At 39.4% G+C, this 26124-nt stretch overlaps 1 protein-coding gene across 4 annotated transcripts; it reads left to right on the forward strand.

Annotated features, from left to right (window-relative positions):
* Positions 1-403: 403 nt before the first annotated feature.
* On the forward strand, positions 404-25690 carry LOC111323199 (xanthine dehydrogenase/oxidase). Of its 4 annotated transcripts, none has more exons than XM_088725902.1 (41): positions 404-498; positions 574-748; positions 886-943; positions 4007-4103; positions 4519-4627; positions 5345-5471; positions 6302-6363; positions 6522-6611; positions 6740-6820; positions 8362-8503; positions 9254-9421; positions 10106-10182; positions 10626-10722; positions 11014-11123; positions 11286-11482; positions 12399-12564; positions 12696-12785; positions 12885-13002; positions 13181-13232; positions 14035-14161; positions 14819-14938; positions 15249-15371; positions 15645-15746; positions 16235-16298; positions 16552-16621; positions 16854-16941; positions 17291-17377; positions 17472-17597; positions 17898-17963; positions 19110-19255; positions 19900-19981; positions 20671-20766; positions 20871-20999; positions 21233-21307; positions 21831-21883; positions 22645-22759; positions 22954-23019; positions 23186-23374; positions 23562-23635; positions 24005-24098; positions 24677-25690. In XM_088725902.1, exons 2-41 carry the CDS (start codon positions 698-700, stop codon positions 24725-24727), a joined length of 4035 nt encoding a protein of 1344 aa, XP_088582028.1. In that variant the 5' UTR covers positions 404-498; positions 574-697; the 3' UTR covers positions 24728-25690. The 4 variants fall into 4 exon arrangements, 3 of the variants coding, with proteins under 3 accessions (XP_088582028.1, XP_088582029.1, XP_088582030.1); XM_088725903.1 differs by having other exon boundaries at positions 574-683; XR_015989042.1 differs by lacking the exons at positions 21831-21883; positions 23186-23374; positions 23562-23635; positions 24005-24098; positions 24677-25690.
* The last annotated feature ends 434 nt before the right edge of the window (positions 25691-26124 follow it).

The following is a 26124-nucleotide window of genomic DNA, read 5'->3' on the forward strand; positions in this document are numbered from 1 at the left end:
GCGCTCAGTAATAGCGTTTCCTGTCTGTCACTACAACACAATTACACCTAATTTCTGTCACTACCAGGTCTATTTGGTGATACTGGTTGATATCGCTTTTCCACTTTACTTTCTTTATTTTCTTCTTTTATTATTATTTTTTTTTGGTTTGTAAAATCACTCGATTGTCTTCAACAGCTCAGGCAGTGACATTTGCCAGATCTAGGACTCACGGAATCGGGGCTAAGAGCTAACTTGTTCCAGAAGCTCAGTTATTTTAAAAAGAGAGCGAAATACAGCTTCAGCGCGAAAGTAGCGGTGAAGTGCAATCCTCCGGCGCGGCCTCCTCCGACCGTCCCTCCCTCGGATCCCCCACCTATCCCCCGGTAGAGGACCGGTAGAGTTATTTTCCCATCAAACATCTGATTGGTTCACTGCTCTCTATTACCCGTACTCGAACAACATGAGCTTGAACCTAATCTGATTGTAGTCTGAAGTTGAGCTACACCGCAATACAAGGTTATTACTATACGTTGTATAAGTTACAAAAAGAGTAAATTAGAATAATTCATAAATCTACTTTTGCCCTCTTAGGTTTCGCGGGGTTTTGTAACCGAAGTTGGGCGAGGAATCTTGGAAGGCGTGCCGTGTTTACGATTGCGCTCTGCCCTCGAAGCAATTTGTAGTGCAGTACCAGTTGTAGGGTTAGGAACAGAAAATGCCTTCGTCAGTCAGTGAAGAGATTGTCTTCTTTGTCAATGGCAAAAAGGTACGCCATGCTTGTATGGACTGCAATAAGATCGACGATTTTGACTGCAAATACACGCACGTCACACACTTGATCTGGTGAATCTCGTATCTACGTACAAGTGTATTCTAATTTTAATCATTTTGAATTTATCGCAGGTTGTCGAAGCAAAGGCACAGCCAGAAATGTCTTTACTCTGTTATCTGCGAAATCATCGTATCCTTTCATTACCATGCAATTCTTCGATCCCTGTTTTGGGATCTCAGATGTTGACTACGAAGCGTTGTTAGGGTCAAAATTAGAAAACAGATTGTTATGGTGTTTGATATTTCATTTGGCCGAACTACAGAATTATGTTCCAGCGTTGCATGGAATTATGTTCGGCTCTTTTAAATTGAATAATTGTGATACGATTTTTGTTTTTACCTAGCTCTGAATTATATTCGGACGCTGCCGAATTATGTTTTGATTGTCTAAATTATATTTTTCATTTTCGACTTTTATCCTCTCTGCCGCCGAATTTTGATTTTTGATATTTACATTCGGCCAGACTACAGAATTATGTTCTAGCGTTGCTTGGAATTATGTTCGACTCTTTTAAGGTCCGGTAATGCGGGCAACATTTTTCTTCAACTTGTCTTGCAACATTGTTGCACTGCAAGTTGAAACTTTATGTTGCGCGCATTACCACGTTCGTGACCAACTTGTCTCGCAACAAAATATAGTGTTGCAAGTTGAGGCAACGTGTTGCGCAAAGTAGACTCGAGTTCTACTTTCTGCAACAAATCTTAGTTTTGCTTCAACTTGCCTTGCAACAAATTTGAATTCGACGCCTGTGATTGGCTGTCGCAAAGCGTTTCAACTTGCAATGCAACAATGTTGCAAGACAAGTTGAAGAAAAATGTTGCCCGTATTACCGGACCTTAAATTATATTTTCCATTTTCGATTTTTATCCTCCCTGCGGCCGAATTTTTTACATTAATCCAGTCCATCAACAGAACATAATTCAGAGAAGATCGAAAACATATTGGAAAACATAATTTAGCAGGTCATATCGAACAACAGAATGTAAAAATTCGGCGGCTCGGGGAGGATAAAAGTCGAAAATGGAAAATATAACTTAGACAATTAAAAATTTATTCGGCAGCTTCCGAATACAATTGAGAGCTACGTAATAACAGAAATAGTATCACAATTATTGAAATTAAAAAAGTCGAACATAATTCCATGCAACGCTGGAACACAATTCTGTAGTTCGGCCGAATGTAAATATCAAAAATAAAAACTCGGCGGCAGGGAGGATAAAAGTCGAAAATAAAAAATATAATTTAGACAATCAAAACATAATTCGGCAGCGTCTGAATATAATTCAGAGCTACGTAATAACAAAAATCGTATCACAATTATTCATTTTAAAAGAGCCGAACATAATTCCATGCAACGCTAGAACATAATTCTGTAGTTCGAACGATCAGCCAAATGAAATATCAAACACCATAACATAATCTGTTTTCTAATTTTGACCCTAATAACGCTTCATAGTTGACGGACGCTCGATCTGCAAAAACATTGGCAAGCCATCAGGGCAATTTCTCGGTTCAATGATTTAAGACCGTTTGTTTACAACTTTCTGATCTTAAATCCGTAGTTGTGTATTTGTAAAAGCTTTGCGAGTCTTGAACTAACAGGTCACGCCTTCCGGACCGAAAGGTTATCAAAGGTTGTCGTGTGACCTATAACGATCAGCAAACTAGCTATTTCTGGTGAAAAAAAGAACGTTTATTGTTTCCCTTTAGGCCATCTTATGTTCTGAAAATCGGCACAGGACCGAATTCTAAATAGCAAATTTACATTTCACTCTTGGATCTGTTTAAATGCATAGAACGCACATGTGTTCGAAGGAGTTGACAGTGGCTACACCTGTGTACTTTTCGCTCGAATAATGTATAAACAAATCATGATCAAAGGTTAAAGAATTTATATTTGCATGCTGATTCAATCAAATCATGCATTATTATGAAGAGTGACATGACTTTCAGACTTTTGTTTTGTCCTGATTCCCTTTTTTCTCTATGAATTAATTCCAATTATTCACCGTTGCGTTGGAGAAGTGTGGTTTACATTAACAATGACAAATAATTAATCATTGTCTGGATATACTTACCCCACAGCAAGATTTTTATATCAAATTAGTTAACTTTGCAGCATAAAGTGATTCTTATTTGCCCAATCAAAATTAAAACTCCTCTTTCAATATCTTGCCAATTTGTATTCTTTCTGGATGTTTTTGTCAAAGGATCTCTGAGGAAATCAATTTTTTCAAGTTTTTTTTTTCTCCTCAGGCAAGGGTGTTTCAAAACATTTAGTGTCGTGTTTATTCTTTTACTCCCATGGCACCAGTGTATGGAATTATCATTTTCAGCCTAGAATATGAATGTGGATTAATATAATACTTATCTTTCAATGTAGTGGAAACAATATTGTATTGTTATGTTACTTGACAGTTGCCTTTTTTAATGGTTTAATGTTTTATTTCCTCTTCTGTAATTTTCTTTCTCTTTGGCTGCATCAAGGAGAATGATACTTGATCATATCGAACAACAGAATTAAATTTTTCTTCTATCACATTTTTGACAAAATGTGAGGCAGCAATTTTGTAATATAATGTCCCCACTATAATCACCTTGCACAAGGTAACTGTAATTTTTCAAATTTCTTATATTTCACACTATAAATGACATTTACAGGGTTTATATTAGCGGGGCTCCCACGTGCACTTTACACGCGTGGGGCTGAGCCCCATACCCATGGAATATGGTCAACCTCTTTTCGTTTGGTTGTCACATGACTGACCGAGTGTACGTACGTACATAAGTGCCTTCAGATTGCACTGGTAGGGTAGGGGAGACTATCAAAATGAAGGGAGGGGTGTCTCAGGCAAGTCTTGGCAAATGCACATCTTTTATGTTATCATTAATATTATGAACTTGGAGCTCCGCTTTTAGGCTTGGTTAAATCTATATATTAAATATAAGAGAAAGAGAAAAAAATATTAAGGTAATATTTGGCCACAAAAATAAGGTTGAGATGTGCATAATGTCCAAGGTACCAGGTTGGACACCATAATGGTCATTTAGGTATAAGAATGACCCAATGCTAAAGCCGTCAGAGTGCAGGAGTCTCTATAATCACCTGAGAAATGATACTAAAACACTGCTAATGGTATTTTTGAGGGTATAAGTGAAGACATATGTTACATTTCTTACAAAGGTAATCAGTGGGTTTGACAGGTAGCAAGCTTGGATGTGGAGAAGGTGGTTGTGGAGCTTGTACTGTTATGATTTCCAAGTATGATCATGGAAGTAAGAAGATAAAGTATCCTTTTTGAAATTTGGGATCCTATATCAGTAGAAGAACTTAATTAAAGGATAGGATGGTTATTTGGTGCATCAAAGGGGTGGGTCCAACTGGTATCCAGACCCCCTCCTATTAGACCTATGAGTTTTTCTATCATTACTCGCCAGAGACCAAAATTGTTAGAACAACCGGTCTTTTCAATTGATAAAAAAAGAAAATAGTTTCTGTTGTCAGAGTCAGAGTTTGGCCCCTTCTCCTGGATCTGCTCCTTGGTTAACTCCTCTGTTTTGATTTCAAGTTGATTGGTCCTGCCTTAGGAGGATTAGCTGTACACCAGGGAAGAACATCAATTAAGAATCTAAAGCAGCCAGGATCATTGTCACAGGTTTCAAGTAATGTCAACTTTATGCCCTCTATCCTTGACATTTATCAGACACTTCTCTGCAAATGGCTGTTTGATGCCATTGTGTGCTGTTGATGGAATGGCTGTAACCACGGTGGAAGGTATTGGAAGCACCAAAACTGTCTTGCATCCCGTACAGGTAATTAATTTACTTACAAACATCGCACCTGTGTAATGACTGCTACACTTCAAACAGATGTGTAAGAACAAATATTATGTTTAATTATAGGATATATTAAGTTTTCAAAACCCAACTATGATTGGAGTGCAAACTTTTTGAACATCAAGGTTACTGTCAATAAAATAGGGTGCCCTTCAGGCCCTCCAGACCCTCCAGACCCTTCAGAAAGATTGTCTGACGCGCCCTACTTAAAAAGAAACCATATTTCACTGTAAAGCCTATTAAGTATAGATTCTAAAAATAACAAAAGTTTTGACCATTTTTCTCTTGGTAGGCTCATGCAAGCCTTTAAAACAAAATTAATGGTGCTTGTTTCACTGAATTACATGGTCTTTATCACTTAGCAAAAAAATATTAGGCTAAAAAAGGGTGTGAGGCTTTTTTTGATATTCCTATTGGTTCCCAAGAAAATCAGTTTTGAATTTGGACATAAGAAAATAGTTTAGTTGTTTTCACAGGAAAAATATTTCAAATTTTGTGAAAGCCCCACACCCTTTTGTGGATCATTCCGCTCAGGTTGTCAAAAGGTCAGTCACCCTAACCAATAACTGTCCTTTTCAGGACTACGCTCACCCGGATGATCAGGCTTCACTATCACACCTTACTCCTGGGTTCAAACCATTTAATGTAAAAGTTTTAAACAGATTTTTTTTTGTCATCTATTCTTATTCAAAGGAGCGAATTGCCAAGTGTCATGGGTCACAGTGTGGATTTTGTACACCAGGGATTGTGATGTCGATGTATGCACTTTTAAGAAACAACCCTTTGCCAACTCATAAAGAGATGGAGAGTGCCTTTGAAGGTACAGAGGGAGAAATAGAAAGTCAATCTTATTTATCTCATATTACATAAATGTAGAGGGGAACATGCATTCATGTAAAAAGTGACCTTTGCAGTGGTCTTTCTGCATGCAGCTGGCCAGAGTTCTGAAGTCTTAACTGATTCACAGTTGCTTTTTGAAGGTCATGCTCTATTACAGGGCTCGTACAGGTAATGGAAAACCTGGAAAGTCATGGAATTTCAAAATTTCATTTTCCAGGCCTGGAAAGTCATGAAATTTAGGGGTGGGTCATGGAAAGTCATGGAAAATCAATATGCTCTCTATGAGTGAAAGACAATAAGACCCAAAGTTGAAAAGTTAACTGACGAGTCCAAAAATCAGATTTAATTTCATTCAAAACAAACAGAAGCACGCATTGTGAGAATGTTTGCAAACAGGTCATGGAATCTTTCAAAAGATCATGGAAAGTCATGGAAAGTCGTGGAATTTTAACAGGTCAAAAGTGTACGAACCCTGTATTAGGTAGATTACCTCTCTGAAATGCTTTTGTTGAACCAGAAAACAATTTGAATAACCTTTTAATTGGTTTCTCTACCTAATGAAGATAAAAATGTGAATGTTTTCCTCTAATTTTTATTTGAAACACAGTAGTAAGTAAATAGCTGGGTGTTTATTCTTCAAATTGTCATGAAAACAAGTAGAAGTAACAAAAATGTCATCAATGTTTTTGGCAGAGGGTTTGCAGATACCTCTCTTAAAATGAATAACTTCTTACTTGAACCATGCACGTTTTGCCGTATAGTAATTAAGTTGCTTAGATGTCATATCTATCAATATCAATTACTCCTCAGGTAATTTATGTCGCTGTACAGGTTATCGTCCAATTTTGGAAGGACTCAAAACCTTCACTCAGGTAATGTTTGGATTTTAACCCATTGAACTGGATCTTGCAAACTTCAATGTAGCTAGATTTACTTTTAATTTCTGTGTGGTATGAAACTTTTAGCATCGTTCGCTGTTCTAACTCAATTCTATATTTTTAATTATTAATTCCAATCTTCTTTGTGAAAGGAATGTTGTGGTAAAGGCATGAATGGGTGCTGCTCTAAGATGGACCAAAATGGAACCACCAATGGTACAGCACAGAATGGAGTTTTAAATGTGGGTTGAGATTGTCTTTGCATTTTCTTAAGTTAATTTTCTTTTCATAAGGGTTAATGATGGTAGAACCTCCACCAGATCTCTTTTTTTAATAAAAAAATTAATTGCTAAAATTTATATTCTTACAGGGCTGCAAGGAGTTGTTCAAGGCTACAGAGTTTACACCATATGACCCAACTCAGGAGGCCATCTTCCCACCTGAGCTGATGGTGAGTTTGTTCATTCTCAGCTGAACAGTTGCAGTTGAAATGTTAGAGTCGTGTTTGGAAACACAAAGCAATCAAATAAATTAAAGTAGAAATGCTGCTACTGGAAACAGAATACTTTCATGTTACCCTGCTGCTCATTATCTAATATTGAGTAGATTGTTGGAGTTGTAGACTTTTTAGTTCTTTAATTAACCAAGCGGGAGGTCTGTATGGGAGAATCTTGACCAAGGTTGCCAGTACAGACCGAACGCACCAGCGACCGAGGTCAAGATTCTCCCATACAGACCGACCTAGCTCAGTTAATAAGATGTTTATTATATGGCTGTGTCTTATATGCCAATTTTTTATATTCTTTGTACCTTTTTTTTCTAGACTGGTCTAGATGCCAGTCTAGATGGGAAAATCTAGACCACTTTCAATACTGATTTCAGCCATTCAAATTCATTAATTTGGTAGTTCCCAGTCCTTGTGAGACACAGCCATATACCATATAATAAAATGAAATTATATTAATCCTTTAAGTCCCAAGATCTGATTGTTAATTCTCCTTTTAAGCTGATATATATTTCCTTGTAAATAAGTTAGGGGAATTAAGTGTTAGATCAAGGTAACAACTTTTACCAGATAAGTTTGAGTATTTTCATTAACTGTTTTGTGGATGATCTATGGACATTATAGGGAGAAGTTACATGTTAATCACTTGTGAGAGTTAAATGGTTAATAGTTTTTACTGGAGCAAAGCTTTAGCATCATTCATGGGAGAAAACGGGAATGTTGTCATATTTCCTATATAATTAACCACCAGTTTCACCCAAGAATATACATGTAACTTGGCCATGTAGCTACCTGGCTCCGCTAGCCCCTATGGTTACTCCAGGCTGCTAGTACTCCAATTTTATTTCTAATTATAATCTCTTTCAATTTTGTAACTTTTTCGCTTAAGCAAGTATGATTGCAAGTACAATAAAGATTATCCGTTTCCATGACTCCATTTTTTGGATTTTCAATAAGTCTTTGCTCCCAAGATCTCATTAGTGATTCTCTAACTGTCTGTCATACAGTTCTTGTGATGTTAGTTGGAAGAATTTTGTATTGGATCATCCTAAAATCACCTAATTGAAATTTGCTTGTATCTCTTGTCTGCTTGGTATTTTATTGATATTGTAAGGAGAAATTCTGCCTTGGTCACTCAGTCACTTGTGAAGGTTTAAGGGTTAAGTAATCTAAGATTCTGATTAGACTCAGATTTGCTCCTATCCCCTCCCCCCCCCCCCCCACCCCCAGCCTTACTCTTCACCGGTCAAAGTGACTCCTAATGAAATATCCAAAAGGAAACTCTCTCTCCCTTGGCTTTTCAGAAGAATTATAGGTCAGGTTCAAATGATATTCCAATTTTTGGTTTTGCTCATTTTTACTACCTGTTTGTACAGCAGAGTGCGAAAATGCATGGAGAATTTGTTATAGATACAGAAATCTAACAGGGAGATAACTCTGTCTACTCAAAATTGTAGTTGAGTATCTTAATTTATTGTTCTCCAAAGCTCCCAGATGCTGCCAAGCCAAGAAATCTATGTATTAGAGGAGATCTTTCAACTTGGATCAGACCAACCACGCTAGAAGAGTTGTTGGAGCTGAAGACAAAATATCCACAAGCTAAACTTGTGATTGGTAACACTGAAATAGGTGAGAGACAGGGATTAAATAGATAGATCACTTTATTTATACACGTTAAATTCCACTCAGTCGTATACAAGCAATATACCTACAAGTGTAAAACTTAAAACTATATAATCATTATAAAATATATACAAAGATTAAAAGCCTAATCTAAACAAACTGAACTAACTTCTTATTAGAATGAAAATAAATGAAAATAAAAGTACTGCTTTTATCACACCTCCCTTGTCAATGTAACCAGGAGGAATGTTGATGATAACTTCAGATGGGATGGTGACCCATAAAGGTTCCCTCCCCCCTCCCCCCATAAAGGTTACCTCCCCCTCCCCCCAATAAGGGTTACCCTCTCCCTTACCCCTCCTCCCACTCAGTTTTTGTTAGTTTCTCTACAGTTTCATGGTACCCCTATAATTCCTTTAAATATGCGAAAAGTAAGCAATGTGAGATTCAAGTGCCTTTTCTAGCTAGCAAGGTGCCACAGTGATGTCAGCAAGGGTTTCACTCTCCAATGCACCATTAAGTGTCCACTGTAGTTACAGTTAGGTCTCTGGGTCCAATTCTCTCTTCACGGGGTTTCGATCACAGTTTTAATTTTTCATGGAAAATCCTACCCTAGTGAGAACTTGTATTTCGCACTGAACAAAGTCCTTAAAAAGGCTTAAGTGATTAATTAGTAGATTCCCCTTCTAAAATTTTTATTGTTCCTGTAATTAATCCTGATTTTTAAAACTTAACATCATCGCATTCTATTAACAGGAATTGAAATGAAATTCAAGAAACAGAATTATCCAATCTTAGTAGCCCCGACTCACATTCCGGAGCTGAATGCCGTGGAACATACAGCTGAGGGTATCAGGGTTGGTGCGTCTGTGACACTAACTAATCTGGAGGAGGTTCTTGATGACGCCTGTCAATCTATGCCAGGTACTAGTCTTAATCCTTTAATCATTAAGACAGTGACAAGCATCAATTTTCTCCCTACAACTTACCCCTGAATCAAACATTAAGGTCAGGAGAATAAAAGAAGTGATCACTAACTTAAGACGCTCTTGGTTGTTAAACAAATTCTCCTAGTCAACGCCTTAGAAAATGTATAGGAAACAACTTGGAGAACTTGCATAATACGTAAGGGTTTAAAGGTTTGAATTAAAGAGATTTCTTTGAACGGTGAACTATAGTTTAGTAATTAATTTTTAGAAAAATCACTGTCCAGTTGTCTCATGCTTCTTAAAGCATTCGAATTAAGCTGTCAGTTTTTGTTGTAATACGTAACTTTGTTAATACTGGGGTTAGGATGAATGCTGGGATTGGCCGAGAAAAAAGGTTTACAAACACGAAACTTTAAGAGAATTTGCGAAGCTTTTTTGGCTCTGTGTCTCGTAACAGCAACAACGATTGAGGCCGCGTGAAACAACATGCCTCTTGAACGACCTGCATTCATTTGAACGCGGTATTAGCAAAGTCGCCAATTACCACTGCTGAGACAAGTCCAAAATTGGGAGAGAGAAAAGAGGCAGGAGGTAAGAGGGGCCAATTGAAATCATTATGGCTAGAGCAATGCTAAGTGTATTGTTTAGCGCTGTTGCAGTATTCTCCTTCAATCTGCAGAATACAAGACCAGATGGTTTACAGGGATACTTCACATGCTCAAGTGGTTTGCTGGTCATCAGATTAGAAATGTTGGGGTGTGTAAACTGTCAGATGCCTTTTTAGTCTGTGTTTTAGAACTTTTCTTTCTTCTGTTCAAAGAAAGAGAACTTGGTCAGTTTATGTTAGTAAAGATTATTATTAGTTCTTTTGCCACTGCACTGTTTGAAAAAAAAAAATTGTGTGATATTTTATCGCAATTGGTAGTAATGTCGCAATCTGATTGGCTAGTTTGCCGTTGTCGGTAAGAGTACAGACAATTCTGCTCGTATCAACGTGTCAGATAACGTGTCACGCACTGAAAGAATCGTTTTATTTGACGTCGATATTGTGGTAAAAAAAACAACAACAAACAAACAAATCGAAAGTGGTTTAGCATGCTCTATACTCTGGACGACAACGATATTCGTCATCACGAGTCTCCTCGAGCGGCTTCGTTAAGGCTTGTCCTACAAATATCGACATGACGTTTTCCTTCCAGGCTATTGGAGGGAACATAATGACAGCCAGTCCAATATCAGATCTCAATCCCGTGTTAATGGCTGCGAGATGCCGTCTTACACTAGCTGCTGCTGGAGGTTAGGTACACCTGCTGTTTGAAAACTTGCTCGGTTTGGAAATTTTTAATCAAGGCTCAATAATGCTAAAGCTTAATGGGTTGTCAGTTTCTGTCACATGAAGAGACTGGGAGTATTGCCCCCTTAAATGGATTGCTAGGGTGCTATAGTTAGAGGAAGTCTTTAAGTGCCCACGACCTCCTCCCCCATCGGCCTGTTATTTTTTTAAACCTAATAAACTGCCACTATTTATCTTGATATCCAGCTATCTTGGAAAATTGAATCTCATTTCTAGTTTTTTTTGCATTAAAGGAAAAAGAAGAAAAGTGAAACTGGATGAGAATTTCTTCACTGGGTACAGAAGAACAATTTTGCAACCAAATGAAATACTGGTTGATATTTGTATTCCATTCACTGAAAAGGTGCAACTTATATTTCTTTGTTGACGATTTTTTTTAGTAACACTGCTGCTTTAACTTTCAACAGCATCAGGGTAGCAATTATTACATACAGTATTAATGTTATGATTTTCAGTTCATTCTATTCTTGGCTTTAATTTTATTGATAAATATTACTGTTTTCAGCACGAATATGTGTTTGCATTTAAACAAGCTCGTCGGCGTGAAGATGACATCGCCATAGTCAATACAGGCATGAGAGTGCTTTTTGACAAAGAAACACAACCCAGCTCATGGAAAATCCGGGATTGCAGTTTCAGTTTCGGAGGCTTGGCTCCCACAACAGTCATGGCGATGAAAACCATGAAAGGTCTCACTGGCAGGTATTTTGAAACAATTTGATGACCATTACTGTGACTGACTTCTAGAATTACTCAGTCATTGCTCTAATAGAATTTGGTAATATAAACTAAGTTGAAATTGTAAATTGGCCACCGGAAAGAGTTAAATAGCTGACGTTTCGAGCGTTAGCCCTTCGTTAGAGCGAATCATTTTGAGGCGAAGGGCTAACGCTCGAAATGTGTCAGCCTTTTAACTCTTTACGGTGGTCAATTTACAATTTCAACTTAGTTGATATTACCAAATTACCTTGTTGCCCCCACCGACGCGGCACCACAGTTTCTTTAGAAACTTACCCACTTTATTCATTGCGTTAAGAAACGAGTGAAGCTATCTTGCACGCTAGTTCCAGGATTGCCAGAGGCTTTTTTTAATCCTTTGAATTTTTGACTAGAAGTGGAGTTCTCCATTTTAGTAATTAATAAACATTTCTTGATAAACTTTTTTGAGATAAGTTATGATAATCAAGGAACAGTGTAGTGCAATCTAACTTGTGAGATTTCGTGTGGTCGTACACCATTTGCGCTGTAGGTGCCCTATCTTTGATGTCTCAGACTACGAACATTTCCTCTCTTTTGGCGAAGTCCGTCGCGCGATACAAAAAAATTCATTGGAAAACAAAATTGATGTTAGCGGGCTGCGTGGAAATGTGGGATTGAGCGCGCGAAAAGTAGGGTTTGCTCGTAAGGTTTGGTTTTGGTGCACGTCACATCCAGAGTTCTGCGCGGTGCGTACGTTAGCATCAGTCTTTTCTTCGCTGATTGTTTTTTTCTTACTCGCGCCACGGACTGCGCCGAAACGGAGTTGCTGTACGTAGTCTACACTCTTTCACTGAGCGGTATGATGATGAGCGAGTGAGGGTAGCCTTGAGACGGATGAAGTTTGTATTCTCTATTTCAGAACTTGGAATGAGAGCATAGTACAGGAGGCTTGTCAGCTGTTAGCAGAAGATCTGCCTCTTGCACCCGGAGCACCCGGTGGTCAGGTGGAGTACAGGAGATCGCTCGCCTCAAGCTTCTTCTTCAAGTTCTTCTTAAATGTCACTTTGCAGTTGGGTAATCAAGAGGTATACTTTGTACACTTTTTCAAATGTTTTAAGTGAAAGAAAATTTACTTTATTTAGTGTTGCTCTTTTTATTCGATTAATAGTAAAGCAGCCAGCCTCAAATAAATAAAATAGTGTTTGTTTATTTACAGGTGACGCCCAAGGCTGATCTACCCAAGTCCTTTATAAGTGGAACTGGTCATTTCCAGAGAGATGTAACATACAGTACACAGACATTTCAGGTGTGTTGTAATTTTTGAAGAAAACCGTTTTATGGGGGTGGGGGTGGGGATACAAATGTTATTATGACACTCACCCGCCTGTAATTGCCATTACTGTAGGAAGTCCCCAGTGATCAGTCAATTGAAGATGTAGTTGGTAGGCCTGTGCCTCACTTAGCAGCTGCCAAACAAACCACAGGAGAGGCAGTCTATTGTGATGACATTCCTAAATATGCAGGTAATGTATTTCACTCCCGCAAAGGATTACATAGTTATTTCAGTTTGATAAAGATGAATTTACTGAAGGTAAAGTGGGTGGAGACATTTCAAATAACTCTACTTAGATCCAGAGGATAAATGTCTCAAACGTTAAGGTTGTTAAAAAGTCAAAATTGCTGTATTTTTTGCCTTTCAAGGAGAACTTTACCTGGGCGTCGTCTTCAGCAAGCGTGCACATGCGAAAATCCTGTAAGAAAATTACCATTTTTTTTAAAATACACCTTATCCTGGCTTCCATAGCATGAAGCGACCAGGAGTATTAATACTCCCCACCCTGGACAGGAGGCCAGTCCGTTAGGTTACCCCCCCCCCCCCGTATTTCATCAGGCTTTCCTGAAAACTCGCCTGCACCCATCTCTACTCTTGGGTGGAGAAGCGCTGACCTTACGGTTAGCGCGTTAGGAGTCCGACTGGGAAGCAGGTTCGGGTTGAACACCTGGCCAGGTTCATTGGATTGTGTTCTTGGGTAAAATTTAACAAATGGTGAAAACCACAGCGTACACTATAGAGTTGTGGATGCACGCAGGAGGTTGCTAAGCACGAAAGAAGCGTAAGAGTCGCTCGAGGCGATAGCCGAGAGCGACTCTAGCTTCTTGAGTGCTTAGCAAACCTCCCAAGTGCAGCCATAACTCATTAGTGTATGCTGTGGTGTTTACCATTTGTTTTATAACATAACATCGATACATTGTAGCTAAAGAGTTCCCTTTTATTTAACAAATCTTACGTGACCAGAAAAAACAGGAGCGCGCGGAAAAATAGTCTTTGCATTTGCTCACGTCAGCAGCGTACACCCATGGGCAAATGGGGGACGCTAAATTGACCAATCAGAGCGCGCGCTTTACTTTGGTTGTGTTATAAACTTGTTTCTCTCCACTGTAAGGAAAAGGAACATGTTTATTACTTCCCAGGGTTTAAAGAGCTTTATTCAAAATGATGTAGAGGTCACCACGATACATAATATGTTAACGTTGTTCTCTTTGGATAATTTCAGTGGTGTTGACCCAAGTGAAGCACTTCGTCAACCAGGAGTTAAAACATATGTTGGTGCAGATGATGTACCAGGCCGCAATGCATCAGGGCCTGTAATCTTTGACGAAGAGATCTTTGCCTCAGAAAAGGTACCGTTTTTTCTTTATCTTTCTCTTGTGCTCGTTTTATTTTTCAGTAACTTGCAAGTTTTACGTGAACTGCAAACGCGGGAGTTACAACCAAGCGAGTCACGAAGCTTTCACGGAAACTCCGTGTCACTCTCGTGTTGCACGCCTCTAGGGAAAAATGTGATTTGTCTACGGGTTTGATCCTTTACACTCGTACATCAGTATGCATATTCTCCACACTTTTCTCTGCACATTTCCTCTGGCATTAACAAGGAGAATTTCTCAAACAATCAGGAGTTTCTCTAGTTAGTGATCATTTCCTCTATTCTCTTGACCTTAAAGTTTGATTCAGAGGTTATACTCAATGGAAAAAAATAGATGTCACGTTCTCTTAGGGTTAAAAGGTCATGTTGTGATTTGTTTTTGGAGGATTTCGATTCATTCTGTTTTGTTTCGCAATCGGGAAAAGGCGTCGTAGAACGTTAATCTTGAAGACATTCTTTTGGAATTCTAAGAAAGAAAGCTGACAGGCGATTGGAAAAAACGCTGTGAACGCTATACTGCTAGAGATAAAGTGGCATGCAGCGTGAGAATTCCCTATAATTTTCTCCTCCAAATTATACTTTGCTGTACTCACCTCTCCCCTCTTCATTAATTTAGTCCTTTTTCTTACCGTAGGTGACATGCGTGGGTCAGATAATTGGTAGCATTGTTGCTGAAACTCAGGCCCAGGCCCAAAAAGCAGCAGGGATGGTGAAAGTCACTTATGAGGACCTGCCCAGAATAATAACCATTGAGGTAAAGAGCTTATTTTTTCATAGCGTTTACGTTTCCGTTGCAAAGGGAGGCGGCTTTTGTTTTTGCTTTCGACAGGCCCAGCGCGAGGACTACGCGAAAGGCGAGTCACGCGCGTGAGGAGGTAATATTTCGCGCTCTTCTCATGCCTTCCTCGCGCTTGTCTCGCTTTCACCTCCGCTGGGCTGGTAACGCAAAAGAAAACGCAGCCTTTCCTGCAAGCTGATTAAGAGTCATTCTATCGTCTCCAGACTCACGATTAGTTTTCAGTGAAGAACTCGCCAACTGAAGTGTCTGTTCTATTTGTGGACAGGAAGCCATATCTGCAGAGTCATATTTGAACCCTGAACCAATGTGTATTCAGAAAGGAGACCTAGAGACAGGATTTGCTGAATCAGATCATGTTTTAGAAGGGGAGATGAGAGTGGGAGGACAGGTTAGAAGCAAATAATTGTGCGAGATAAACTTTTAAACACGAAAGTATAAACGTGAAGGTACAAGTAGTGGGCAGAATGTTGAATCTGTGGTTTCTCAAGGGGAGTCATCTTTCTCTTTCTATCGAGGACTGGAGCTAATTCTCTGCTGAAATTGTAGACAAGACCGATTAACTACTATCCAGTTGAAACGTTTATCAACATTCGGGAAAAAAAAAAAAAAAGAAAACAATTTCCACTTTCCACAAGAGCTTATTACTTTCTCCTTGTTTCAGGAACACTTTTATCTCGAGACACAAGCCACGATCGCTGTTCCCAAAGGAGAAGATGGCGAGATGGAACTTTTTGTTTCCACACAAAATCCAACGTTGACACAGGTACAAAAGCATTGTTGTTGCTGTTGTTCACTTATTGCGCACTTTCAGTTTTCAGTAGATGTGTTCGGATGAGAGTTTGTTCACGCGGTTGGTGTTTGGATGCGAGTTTGTAAACGTGGCTGTCATGTTTTAGATTCACTTGCAATTTTGAATAAAGTTAAGTCAGTCAGAAGACTTACTCCATGTGTAAGTGGGTGGAGGGAGGGGTGAGGGGAAAGGAAACAATTCTTGAAAGTTATGCAAACCATCGACTGCTTATCTGGTGTGCTAACTGTCCCGAATTTTTCAGCTTCCTCCTTCCTGATTACTTACTTGATAACACGCAAGTTTTCGATCACTTCTATTTTAATCTTCTCTACTGACAGTGGTTGGTCAATATTCTACACAGCGGACAGAAGTGTTTTCTTTAGGGTTGGACTTTGTATTTAATTTTGTCGAAGTTCAAGTTATCATTTTCTTTTTTTTTTTTTTTTTTCGCAAACCGGCAGAAACTTGTCGCGAGTGCACTGGGCGTACCTGCCAACAGAATAGTCGTGCGTACCAAGAGAATGGGTAAGGGAGACTTTAAAATTGCTTCAATGCCATCATCTAAGTTGAAAAAATAATACCTCAAAAATGAAAAATTGGTGGGACTTTTCGATGGAGTCCGTCTCGCGGGAAAAATAATGAGTGTTCTGTGCGGCGCGCTAAGAGCAATTTCTTTTTCACATCGATTTTATTTTACTCGCGTGACGAATTTCGCCGAAAAGGAGAGACCTCTTGTGGTCCATTAGGACTGAATTATTATTTTCTTCTGATTAATCAGGTGGTGGATTTGGTGGTAAAGAGACTCGTAACTGCTCTCTGAGCAATGTTGTGGCTGTGGCTGCAGCTAAGTAAGTTATTTTACCTTTTAACATTTTTTTGATTTTATTATTCATTTATTAGTTATTTTTATCTTGTGATTGAGTTGTACGAAGCAAAGTCTCTAACATCTTAAAAGAATATTACTAATTTTTACGACACGCTGCTCGTTACAGCGAGACATTATCACGCTTAAAACGGAGAAAAAATTGTTAGTTATTACTACGAGCATACGAACGTACTTCTGTGTCGTTTGTGTTTCAGGGTTGGTAAGCCTGTGCGTTGCATGCTTGACCGAGATGAAGACATGAAAAGTACTGGCACTAGACACCCATTCTTAGCGAAGTACAAGGTACGATTCATCATTTACACTTTCTGATATATTTAAACACTTGTCTTAGGGCTTCTTTTGATTGAATCAGTTTGCAGGCTGAGTTGCAAAAAATCTTAACTAGAATTATTGAGAACACCTGCGTTCCCTACGGTCTTTGTCATTTTTAACTCGTATTTATCGTATTCAACTTCTTCCAAAGTTGTCCATTTTTGGTCTATTTTTACCTATGGCTTTTGTCTACTTCGAAAGATTTTTTTTTTTTTTTACTGGTGTTATTCCAATATACGAATAATTATAACGATTCCATTTCCTCCCAATGCAATGAAAAATGACCTATAGCTCCTCTTCCCTCTGTACTCCTCTTTAGGTCGGCTTCACAGCAAATGGAAAAATCAAAGCTCTCGATGTCAAGATGTACAGTAATGCTGGAAATTCCTTGGATTTGTCAAAATCTGTGAGTTGTTTCTAGAGCGCTGAAAAATCTCACTCGCTCAGCTTCTTTGTTCCCTTGAATTATTCTTTACTAAAGCTGTGATTATTTTCTGCAGGTTATGGAGCGTGCGATTTTTCACATGGAAAATTGTTACCTTATTCCAAACATCCGGGGACGTGGCTATTTGTGCAAGACCAACATCCCTTCTAACACTGCATTCAGAGGATTCGGCGGGCCCCAGGTCAGTAATATCTATGTTCTATTGGTTGATTTTGTGCGATTGACAGCAAAGTGACTGAGATGGTATTCTTCGCAAGTCACTGTTACTCTTTTCGCATTAAGGCTTCAAGTGAGGTTTGAATCAAAAGTATGAGTTTTACTTTAAAATAGCTTGAAGGCCATACTGGTTCTTGTTGCATCTTTTATTTAGTGCGCTGGCTATGATGGGTTAATTTAGGGGGGAAAAATCAAATTATAATTCGACTCTTAGGAAAAAAACAAGCTTACAACTTAATCATCAAAATGTGATTACCTTTTTTAGGGTATGATGTTTGCTGAATCGTGGATAAATGATATCGCAGTCACTTGTGGTATTTCGCAAAGACGGGTGAGTAAGGCAAATTTTTTTTCGTGCCCTATCGTGTTAGTCTCCCTCGCAGCCGTTTTTAGTCTCGTCGTGCAACGCTCCTTCCCGCAAACGACTACTTCAACCAATCACCATTCGGGTTACATATGTCGAGAACTCTGCGCGCCAAAGTAATCTAACCAATCATATTGTTTGTTTCATCTTGGAGTTCAAAGCTTTCACACGGGGGTCTTACTGTCAGTTGACTAGGGAAAGCTTCTAGCACAAGTCCGTATGGATGACTTCGAATAGGAGACACACCAATAGAACCAATAGGAAATCTTGCCGGAGTATAGCGTACCTGTTGGCTGATCGCGGTAGAAATACTAGAATTGGCTGTAACATTAGAAGTGCAAGTGGTATTGATCGGATCAAATTGTAAACATTTCGAGCCGGGATTTCCCACGGCACAAAGCTTGGATTTCTCCACCGTCGCTCTCAACGCTCAATAAGCGCTTCTTTCTGGGAAGTTCTCGATCCTTGAAGATTTCCTTCAATTCATCTTTGAGCTCTTCAAGAGGAACAGAGGCCTTTTTAAACTTGATCAATCGTCGGTAGCAAGCTTTACAAACTGACAACTCGCTGGTCGCTGAATAGCAGCTCACATTCACGTCCAGACAGGAACTAATAATCGCCGGAAAATCAAAAGAACTTTTCTCCAAAAACATAAATTTTTTCTTTTTTCTCAACTGAAGTGGAACAAATAAAGCAACGATCACTTTGTGCAAAACCTTCGGCGTTTCTTCCATCAAGAAACTACGATCAAGTGCAGAATTTGGAAACGCGGGAAAAACGATATTGATTACAATCTCTTGTGCTCTGATTGGTCACATAAGAAACGATGTCAGTGACCTCATAGGTGCAAAGAAAACAAAGAGAAAGGAATGTTGCTCGAATGTGAGCAGCCGTCTGTGGGAAGGAGCGTTGCGTGACGAGACTAAAAACGGCTGCGAGGGAGACTACTGTGGTGTTCTCTGCGTCTGCAAACTATACCCCCCCCCCCCGTGCCAAATTTTGCAAAGTTTTGAAATTATTTTCCCATTGCCCTTTCTATTTGCTCCAGCTATCAAAATATCAGTTTTCTTTCTTCTCTCTTTTTTTTTTTTTACTCACGTCGACCGTGAACAGGTCAGAGAGTTGAACTTTTATCAAGAAGGAGATGTAACTCATTTCAACCAAGAACTGGCCAGTTGTCATATTCAGCGTGTTTGGGACGAGTTAGTTGAGAGGTGTCTCTACGAAAAAAGAAGAGAACACATTCAGGCTTTCAACAGGTTGAGTGGATCCTCTTTTCCTTTTTTCTTCGTCCCTGCAACTCCTAGATGTGTTCAACGTGTAAATTCTCCTGACGAAAACAATACTTTATTTAGAAAACAAGTGATGAGAAAAGACAAAGTCATCAGTCAGCGAGAGTTGTCTTGATGTATCACCAAATTCTCAAAACAATCTTGCAAGGAAATGTTGGCAGCCATAAGGGATAGACACGCATCAAATCTTCGGGGTCCAAGGAGTTATTCAGTTTTAATAATAATGACGGAGTTGGTAGAACAGCATGTTTTTTAAGATCTATTTTCTTGAAAAGTTGCGAGAGTATTAGGTGGTGTGAAGATGGGACAACATTTGAATCTTTGCTAGAGGAGAGCCTCAGACTTGAAGTTACAATCAAATGGAAATAATGAAATGATGAATTCAAGTTGGTCGGACACTTCGTATTTTTTGCAATTTCGAGATCAGTTTTTCGTTCTGTGACGTTGACCAAGGAGTAGGGAAGAGAAATAGATAATTTGCCGTAGCCGTTTGCCATACCCGTAAAAGTTGTTATTTTTTTTTCCAACTCTCATTTAATGTCATCCACATTGACTATGTAACCTGACATCTATGATACTGAATTGTTTTCCATAATCTCTTTCCTCCCAAGGGAAAACCGGTGGCGAAAACGAGGCATTGCACTGACGCCTACCAAGTTTGGTATTAGTTTCACAGCTACTTTTATGAATCAGGTACAGAAAAAAAACCTTCCTTATCATATTGCTGTAGTCGAAGTGGATACGACTGAACCCCGCTTTTGGCCGTTTTGGAGAGAAAGCAGTTCTGCGAGAAAGTTGTTTCGGGCTGAACTTGTTTTGTTCTGTTTGAATGGCGCTACGCGCGTGATACGCGGGGAATCGAGTCTGAACGAGCAAGGGCATTAAATACACTAAACATTTGAAGAGGTGGGTTGAACATAAACCGAAAATTGGCGAATGTAGCAGCTGAGATCGGAGAAATCTTCGAAAACTTTGAAGAAATTTCTAGCAACTATGAAGGAGACTCCGGGAACTACGAAGAAATCTCTGGCCACTATAAAAAATCACGGGGCCACTACAAAGAAATCTCCGGCAAATATGGAGATCTCTCCGGCCAAATTGCGATTGCTTGAGCTATTTTTTATTCACACGTGGAGAATATTATTCTTTCACTGGACTTAATTCTCCATTTACAACATTGCTCGATAATAAAACCTTGAAACACGTGGGGGAGCTCACCACGCACGGCACGCCAGGTGATGGTCTTTTGCGTTCTAGGAATTTTTCTAGGTAGACCTGATAAATCGGAAGCGCTCTCAGTTATAAGCGCGTGGATAAAAGTGCGCGAACCCAACTGATCAGTTGTTGTCTTTCTTAGTCTTTTCTTTTTTTTCTTTTTCAAGGCTGGTGCGCTCGTTCATGTTTATACCGACGGATCAGTTCTCCTAACTCATGGCGGAACAGAAATGGGCCAAGGTCTGCATACCAAAATGACACAGGTGTGCGTAAAACATATTTTCAGAGATCACCTAATTGAAAAAAAATGCTTTTAAAATTAGGATTAAGGAAAGCTCAACTTTGTAATTGAATATCATTCTTGCAGATAGCCTCTCGTATTTTTGGTATCCCTGTGAGTAAAATCCACATATCCGAGACAAGTACCAACACAGTTGCAAACACATCTCCAACAGCCGCATCGGCCTCCTCTGATCTTAATGGTATGGCGGTGAAGGTAAAACTCTTTTTGTAGACGGGAGAGGTCCTTTCTTTTGACTTCGGTGATATGATAGTCTCATACATTACACCAACTGAAGGGAGGGAATTGCTTCAGGATTTTTGTACGTAATAAATTGAGCGCCAATTTGGTGACCATGTTGACCAGGGCTCCTTTACAAGCAGCGACTAATTTACTATCATGTGCTAGGTTTTAGTTCCTGATAAGATGTGTGCTTTGCGATTCGGCAGATTGCTTGCGAGCAAGTTATGGAGAGGTTAAAGCCATATAAAATGGAAAATCCAAAAGGAAAGTGGGAAGAATGGGTAAGTTCAAGGAATCCCTATGTTGCCTGCTGACTTGTTCAATGTACTGGTTAGGTGGTATTTAAGCTAGTACGGTAGTTGACCTCTTGACCAGGTTGGTCAGTCGATAAATCATTCTGTCAATTAGCCTACAGTGTGGTTGTCTCATTACGACGAGTTAACGTTATAAGCTTCTGATTGTTTATCCGAACGCCATGTTTCACCCCCCTTGGTCCAAATTACTTTCTCTCCCCAGCCTTCTGCTGCCATTAAAATTAAAGATGGCGGCCATTTTTCGCCAAGAAAATACCTAGCACTCGTTCGCCTTACTTACTTCAGACAGGGTGATGTCAAACAGCTGATTAAACCAAATTATCTAGTCATGAAATCTGTTCAGTTAGTCTGTCGGTTCGTCTGATTGATTCTTTGATTCTTTTCCTCTCAATACAGTCAGGAGAAAATACGCGAAAACAGAGAACTTCGATCATTTTTCTGTCGTAAGATCTGTTGAAAACTCAGACATAGTTCCTCGCCTCATTTCCAGGTTCGCTCCGCCTATTTTGACCGCGTTAATCTTTCAGCCAATGGATTTTACAAGTATGAACCATTTTCTACAATTTATTGTTTAATATAATTCGCCATTAATGCGCACTGATAAGTACGGGTGCAAACTCCCTTACTGGAAACTGACCGTTTTCACTCTCTCTGAACTGCAAGTGAAAAGGTCAGTGGATTTAAGGGGTTGTGAGTGACGAACTAGCATCCCCTCCCTTGTGAGGGGAGACGCAATTCAAAAATTGTACGGATTTTATCTTTTGTGAAACCCTTGAACCCCTTAAGACTGACTAGCATCTTACTTCTCCCATCATTACTAAGTTCTTATTAACCGAGCGGGAGGTCTGTATGGGAGAATCTTGACCTAGGTCGCCAGTACAGACCGAACGCAGTGAGGTCTGTACTAGCGACCGAGGTCAAGATTCTCCCATACAGACCGACCCAGCTCGGTTAATAAGATGTTTATTATATGGCTGTGTCTTATATGCCAATTTTTTATATTCTTTGAACCTTTTTTATCTAGACCGGTCTAGATGCCGGTCTAGATGGGAAAATCTAGACCGCTTTCAGTATTGATTTCAGCCAATCAAATTCGTGAATTCGGTAGTTCCCAGTCCTTGTGAGACACAACCATATAGTAATACCGCATACTAAACCACAAAGAAGCTCTTGATTGTTAAACAAATTCTCCTTGTTCGTACCTTAGAATATGTCCAAAGTACAGAACTGAGAATATGCATTCTGATGTTAAGGTGTAAAGTTTAATTTTCCGGAGATAATTTCTTGTTATTTTTACCTCTCAGAACACCGGACTTAGGGTATGACTGGAAGACAAATACTGGCAGAGTGTTCAACTATTTCTGCTTTGGTGCGGCTTGCTCAGAGGTGGAAATTGACTGCCTCACAGGAGATCATCAGGTTCGTCAGAAGACACACGTCTCTAAGGTTTCCTATTTCATTTACTTTTAACCCGTGACGCGACCCAAGGAAATAAGAAAGAATGGTGGAAAACGTAAAACAAAGATTGCGCGTCTTCACTGCTTGAAATTATACATTGTATTGCACAGATAATTTTTGAACTCCACAACTTTTATTTGTTCCCTGTTCAACAGGTTCTTCGCACAGACATTGTGATGGATGTCGGCATCAGTCTCAACCCGGCCATCGACATTGGCCAGGTCAGTAAATCCTTTTATTTTTCGATATAATCATTCGGCATGGACTAATTTCGGTATTCTGTTCTTGTTGCAGGCAAGATTCTGCAGAAAGTGAGATTCTGCAGAAACATCTGTTGTATAATTCTCTTTTATGTTCAGTTTTTTTTTTTGATCGGCGCTTTTTCAGGTGGAGGGAGGTTTTGTTCAAGGAATGGGCATGTTCACCCTGGAAGAAGTGCGTTACTCTCAGACTGGCTTACCATGGACGCAAGGGCCTGGTGCCTACAAAATTCCCGGATTTTCTGACATTCCAGTGGAGTTTTATGTTCACCTCTTACGAAGTGCCCCGAACGAAAAGGCAGTCTTTTCTTCAAAGGTTTGAACCGCCTCTGTTCCTCCAAGGAATTAGATTGTCAGAAAAGTCGGTTATGCTTTGTTATTATAAACATCTCTGAAATTGAATATGATCTTTGGTGGAAAGGCGAGTTTTAATATAGCTACTATCACGTCTAAAAGTTCTGTTTTCCGTCTCGTAACATTTTGACTGTTATTTGTTCATATAGGCTGTAGGAGAGCCACCTTTATTTCTCGCCTCTTCTGTGTTTTACGCTATTAAAGATGCCATTACGTTTGCCAGGTAAAAATTATCCTTACTTTTTATAGTTCTAAACTGGACTGGCTCTGCGTGGCTTAGTAGAGTCTTGGGGCAATTACTATTTGATCGAATGCAGACACAGGACTGAATTTTTTTTATCATTGTTAGCCCAACAACGAACGGACGCACCTCTGACTGTCTGTCTTGTCTGTCTGAGTGACTGACTGACTGACTTACCGATCGACCGACTTGCTTGCGATTTCCGACTAACTGACTGGCTGACTGACTGTCTGTCTATCTGACCGACTGACTGTCTGACCAAATGACACCTTCATCAACTGTGTAACAAGCGAGATGACTTAACAATTCAACTGTCGTTCTTAACACCACGTTCTCTTCTATGTTTTACAGGCGTGAATCAGGTATTGAAGGGATCTTCAGACTGGACAGTCCAGCCACCAGTGAGCGCATTAGAATGGCTTGTGTTGACCAGTTTACACAACAGGTGAGAATTTCCCGCTTTTTGTCGCCCCAACTCAAGTCAGTGGCAAACAAATGTTGCCCGGATATCTGTTCAGTTTGTCGGTGATGGCGATACTTCAGACTGAGAGAACGCACAGAACACTCCGAACTACTTTGTGAAAGTTTTCTTTCCTTCTAGGTTTTTTTTTTTTTTTTTTTTTTTTTTTTCGTCATGGTTGCTCTTCACTAGAAGATGGTCTGACTACTTGAAAAGCGATTTCCCACAGCTGAGAACGAATGAAGCGGCAAATACACGCTCTGTCAAGTGCGCATGGCAAATAGGATTCTTCTGCTGTTCGTTCTGGAACCCTTGTCTGAGTTCTTTTGCTTCTTGAACGAAGCATGTGTTTAAGGGCGCATGATGTTGACGTAGTGTGCAGTACACGCACGCTTGAAATCACATCGAGGGCACGTTTCCAGTGAGAAGTTTCTATGAACGAGCTCGAGGTGTTAAATGCTTCTAAGGCACGATCTAAACTGTTTTAGGGGGTTTCCTTTTTAGTTCTTGTTTTGTCAACAAGTTCTACTCCATTGCATTTGCTGATTTTTTTTCTTCCATAGTTCACGCCGCTTGCGGATCCAACCGTGAAAGACTTTAATGTGTATCCGTGAGGACTTGAACAGCGTTGATCAACAAGATGTAGTCTACATAACTTCAATCATCATTTAATGAATTTCTTGCAAATAATTACAAAGTAGTTACAAATAGGTGTGGGTATTTGAATCGTTCGGTATACCTGGGTCCATGAGATTCACACAATTTCCCCTATGACCCGACCCTTAAAAAAAAAAAAGAAAAGAATATTTTGAAATTAGATTTTCGTTCCAAGACTGTGACCAAAGATCTCTGAGACTTACAGATTCTTCACCACTGATTTGTTTACGGCCTACTTAAAGTGAGGCCCGTTCCACGGGAAGATTTTGATCCCAGTCGCCCGGCGGAAATCATATAACAACCCCCTTAAAATCCTTAGTATTTTGACACTCTTTGTTATAGTTTCTTGCTAGTGATTAGCTAGAAACTAAGCAAACTATAATTGCACCTAAAATTCCACTCGGTATTCATGTTTAAGTCGTGGAAATGAATATGAACTGAGGTGTTCTTTAGGTTAAAAGCAAACTATAATTTTATGCCATTATAATTCACTTATTTTTTGAAAGAAAAATGGAGACTGAATTATAGTGTATTTGTGCATTAAGGTCTGTCTACCTATGTTTATACATGCGAATAAAGAAATACTGCATTTCGGTGGCATGAACAACCTAGCCATTTTTTGACTAGTTGTTAGTGTACTCAGTGACTGATTTTTGTCTAAGATCAAACATTGCTATAAGAAATTAGATATTTTATTAATCACGTTCTATTTCCTCCTCAGAATGTTAACTAATCTCGTACGTGTAATTTGTAAGAGAGTAATGGTGATTATTATTTAAGAATGATTTCCATGTTACCGTATGCGAACAAATGTATTAGGGGTAACAATGTATGATTTTGGCATGAAATTAGTAGAAATTTTTAGTATTTTTCCTGCACATTATATATTTCAATATTAAAAATAAATTATTGTTGAGCCATTTTCACAACGATGAAGTTACGCAACCAATTAGAATGCTCCCACGGCTTAATAGCCCATTTCCGAATTACCCTTGGCCTCATTTTCAAAACGAGGCGCGGTGCTCAACCATTCTTGTGAAAATGAGTTTAATTTGCATGTGAATGAAAACTAATAATCATATGAAAGGATGAGCACCATGACTCGTTTTGAAAATGAGGCTAAGGGTAATTCGGAAATGGGCTATTGCGGTGCCTGAGCGTCTACGCACCCACCCCTCCCATAACCTTAACTTGTTATCAGTTGACTTCTTTTGGGTTAAGGGAGGGGTGAGTGCGCATTTGTTTAGACACTGACAATGATCCGTTTGCACAATGAAGAAGAAGGACCTACCCTTTAAGAACAATACTGCCGAATGGGCAGGCTCAGATCAAACTGCGTTCTTCTTTCTTTCCA

The sequence above is a fragment of the Stylophora pistillata genome, chromosome 6 (assembly GCF_964205215.1).
Source record: "Stylophora pistillata chromosome 6, jaStyPist1.2, whole genome shotgun sequence".
Lineage (NCBI taxonomy): Eukaryota > Metazoa > Cnidaria > Anthozoa > Scleractinia > Pocilloporidae > Stylophora > Stylophora pistillata.

Coding starts and splice junctions, on each gene's coding strand:
- LOC111323199 (XM_088725902.1), top strand. CDS start 698: ATGCCTTCGTCAGTCAGTGAAGAGATTGTCTTCTTTGTCAATGGCAAA. Junction 14,939..15,248: donor CCAGAATAATAACCATTGAG/GTAAAGAGCTTA, acceptor ATTTGTGGACAG/GAAGCCATATCTGCAGAGTC. Junction 23,375..23,561: donor AGGCAGTCTTTTCTTCAAAG/GTTTGAACCGCC, acceptor TTGTTCATATAG/GCTGTAGGAGAGCCACCTTT.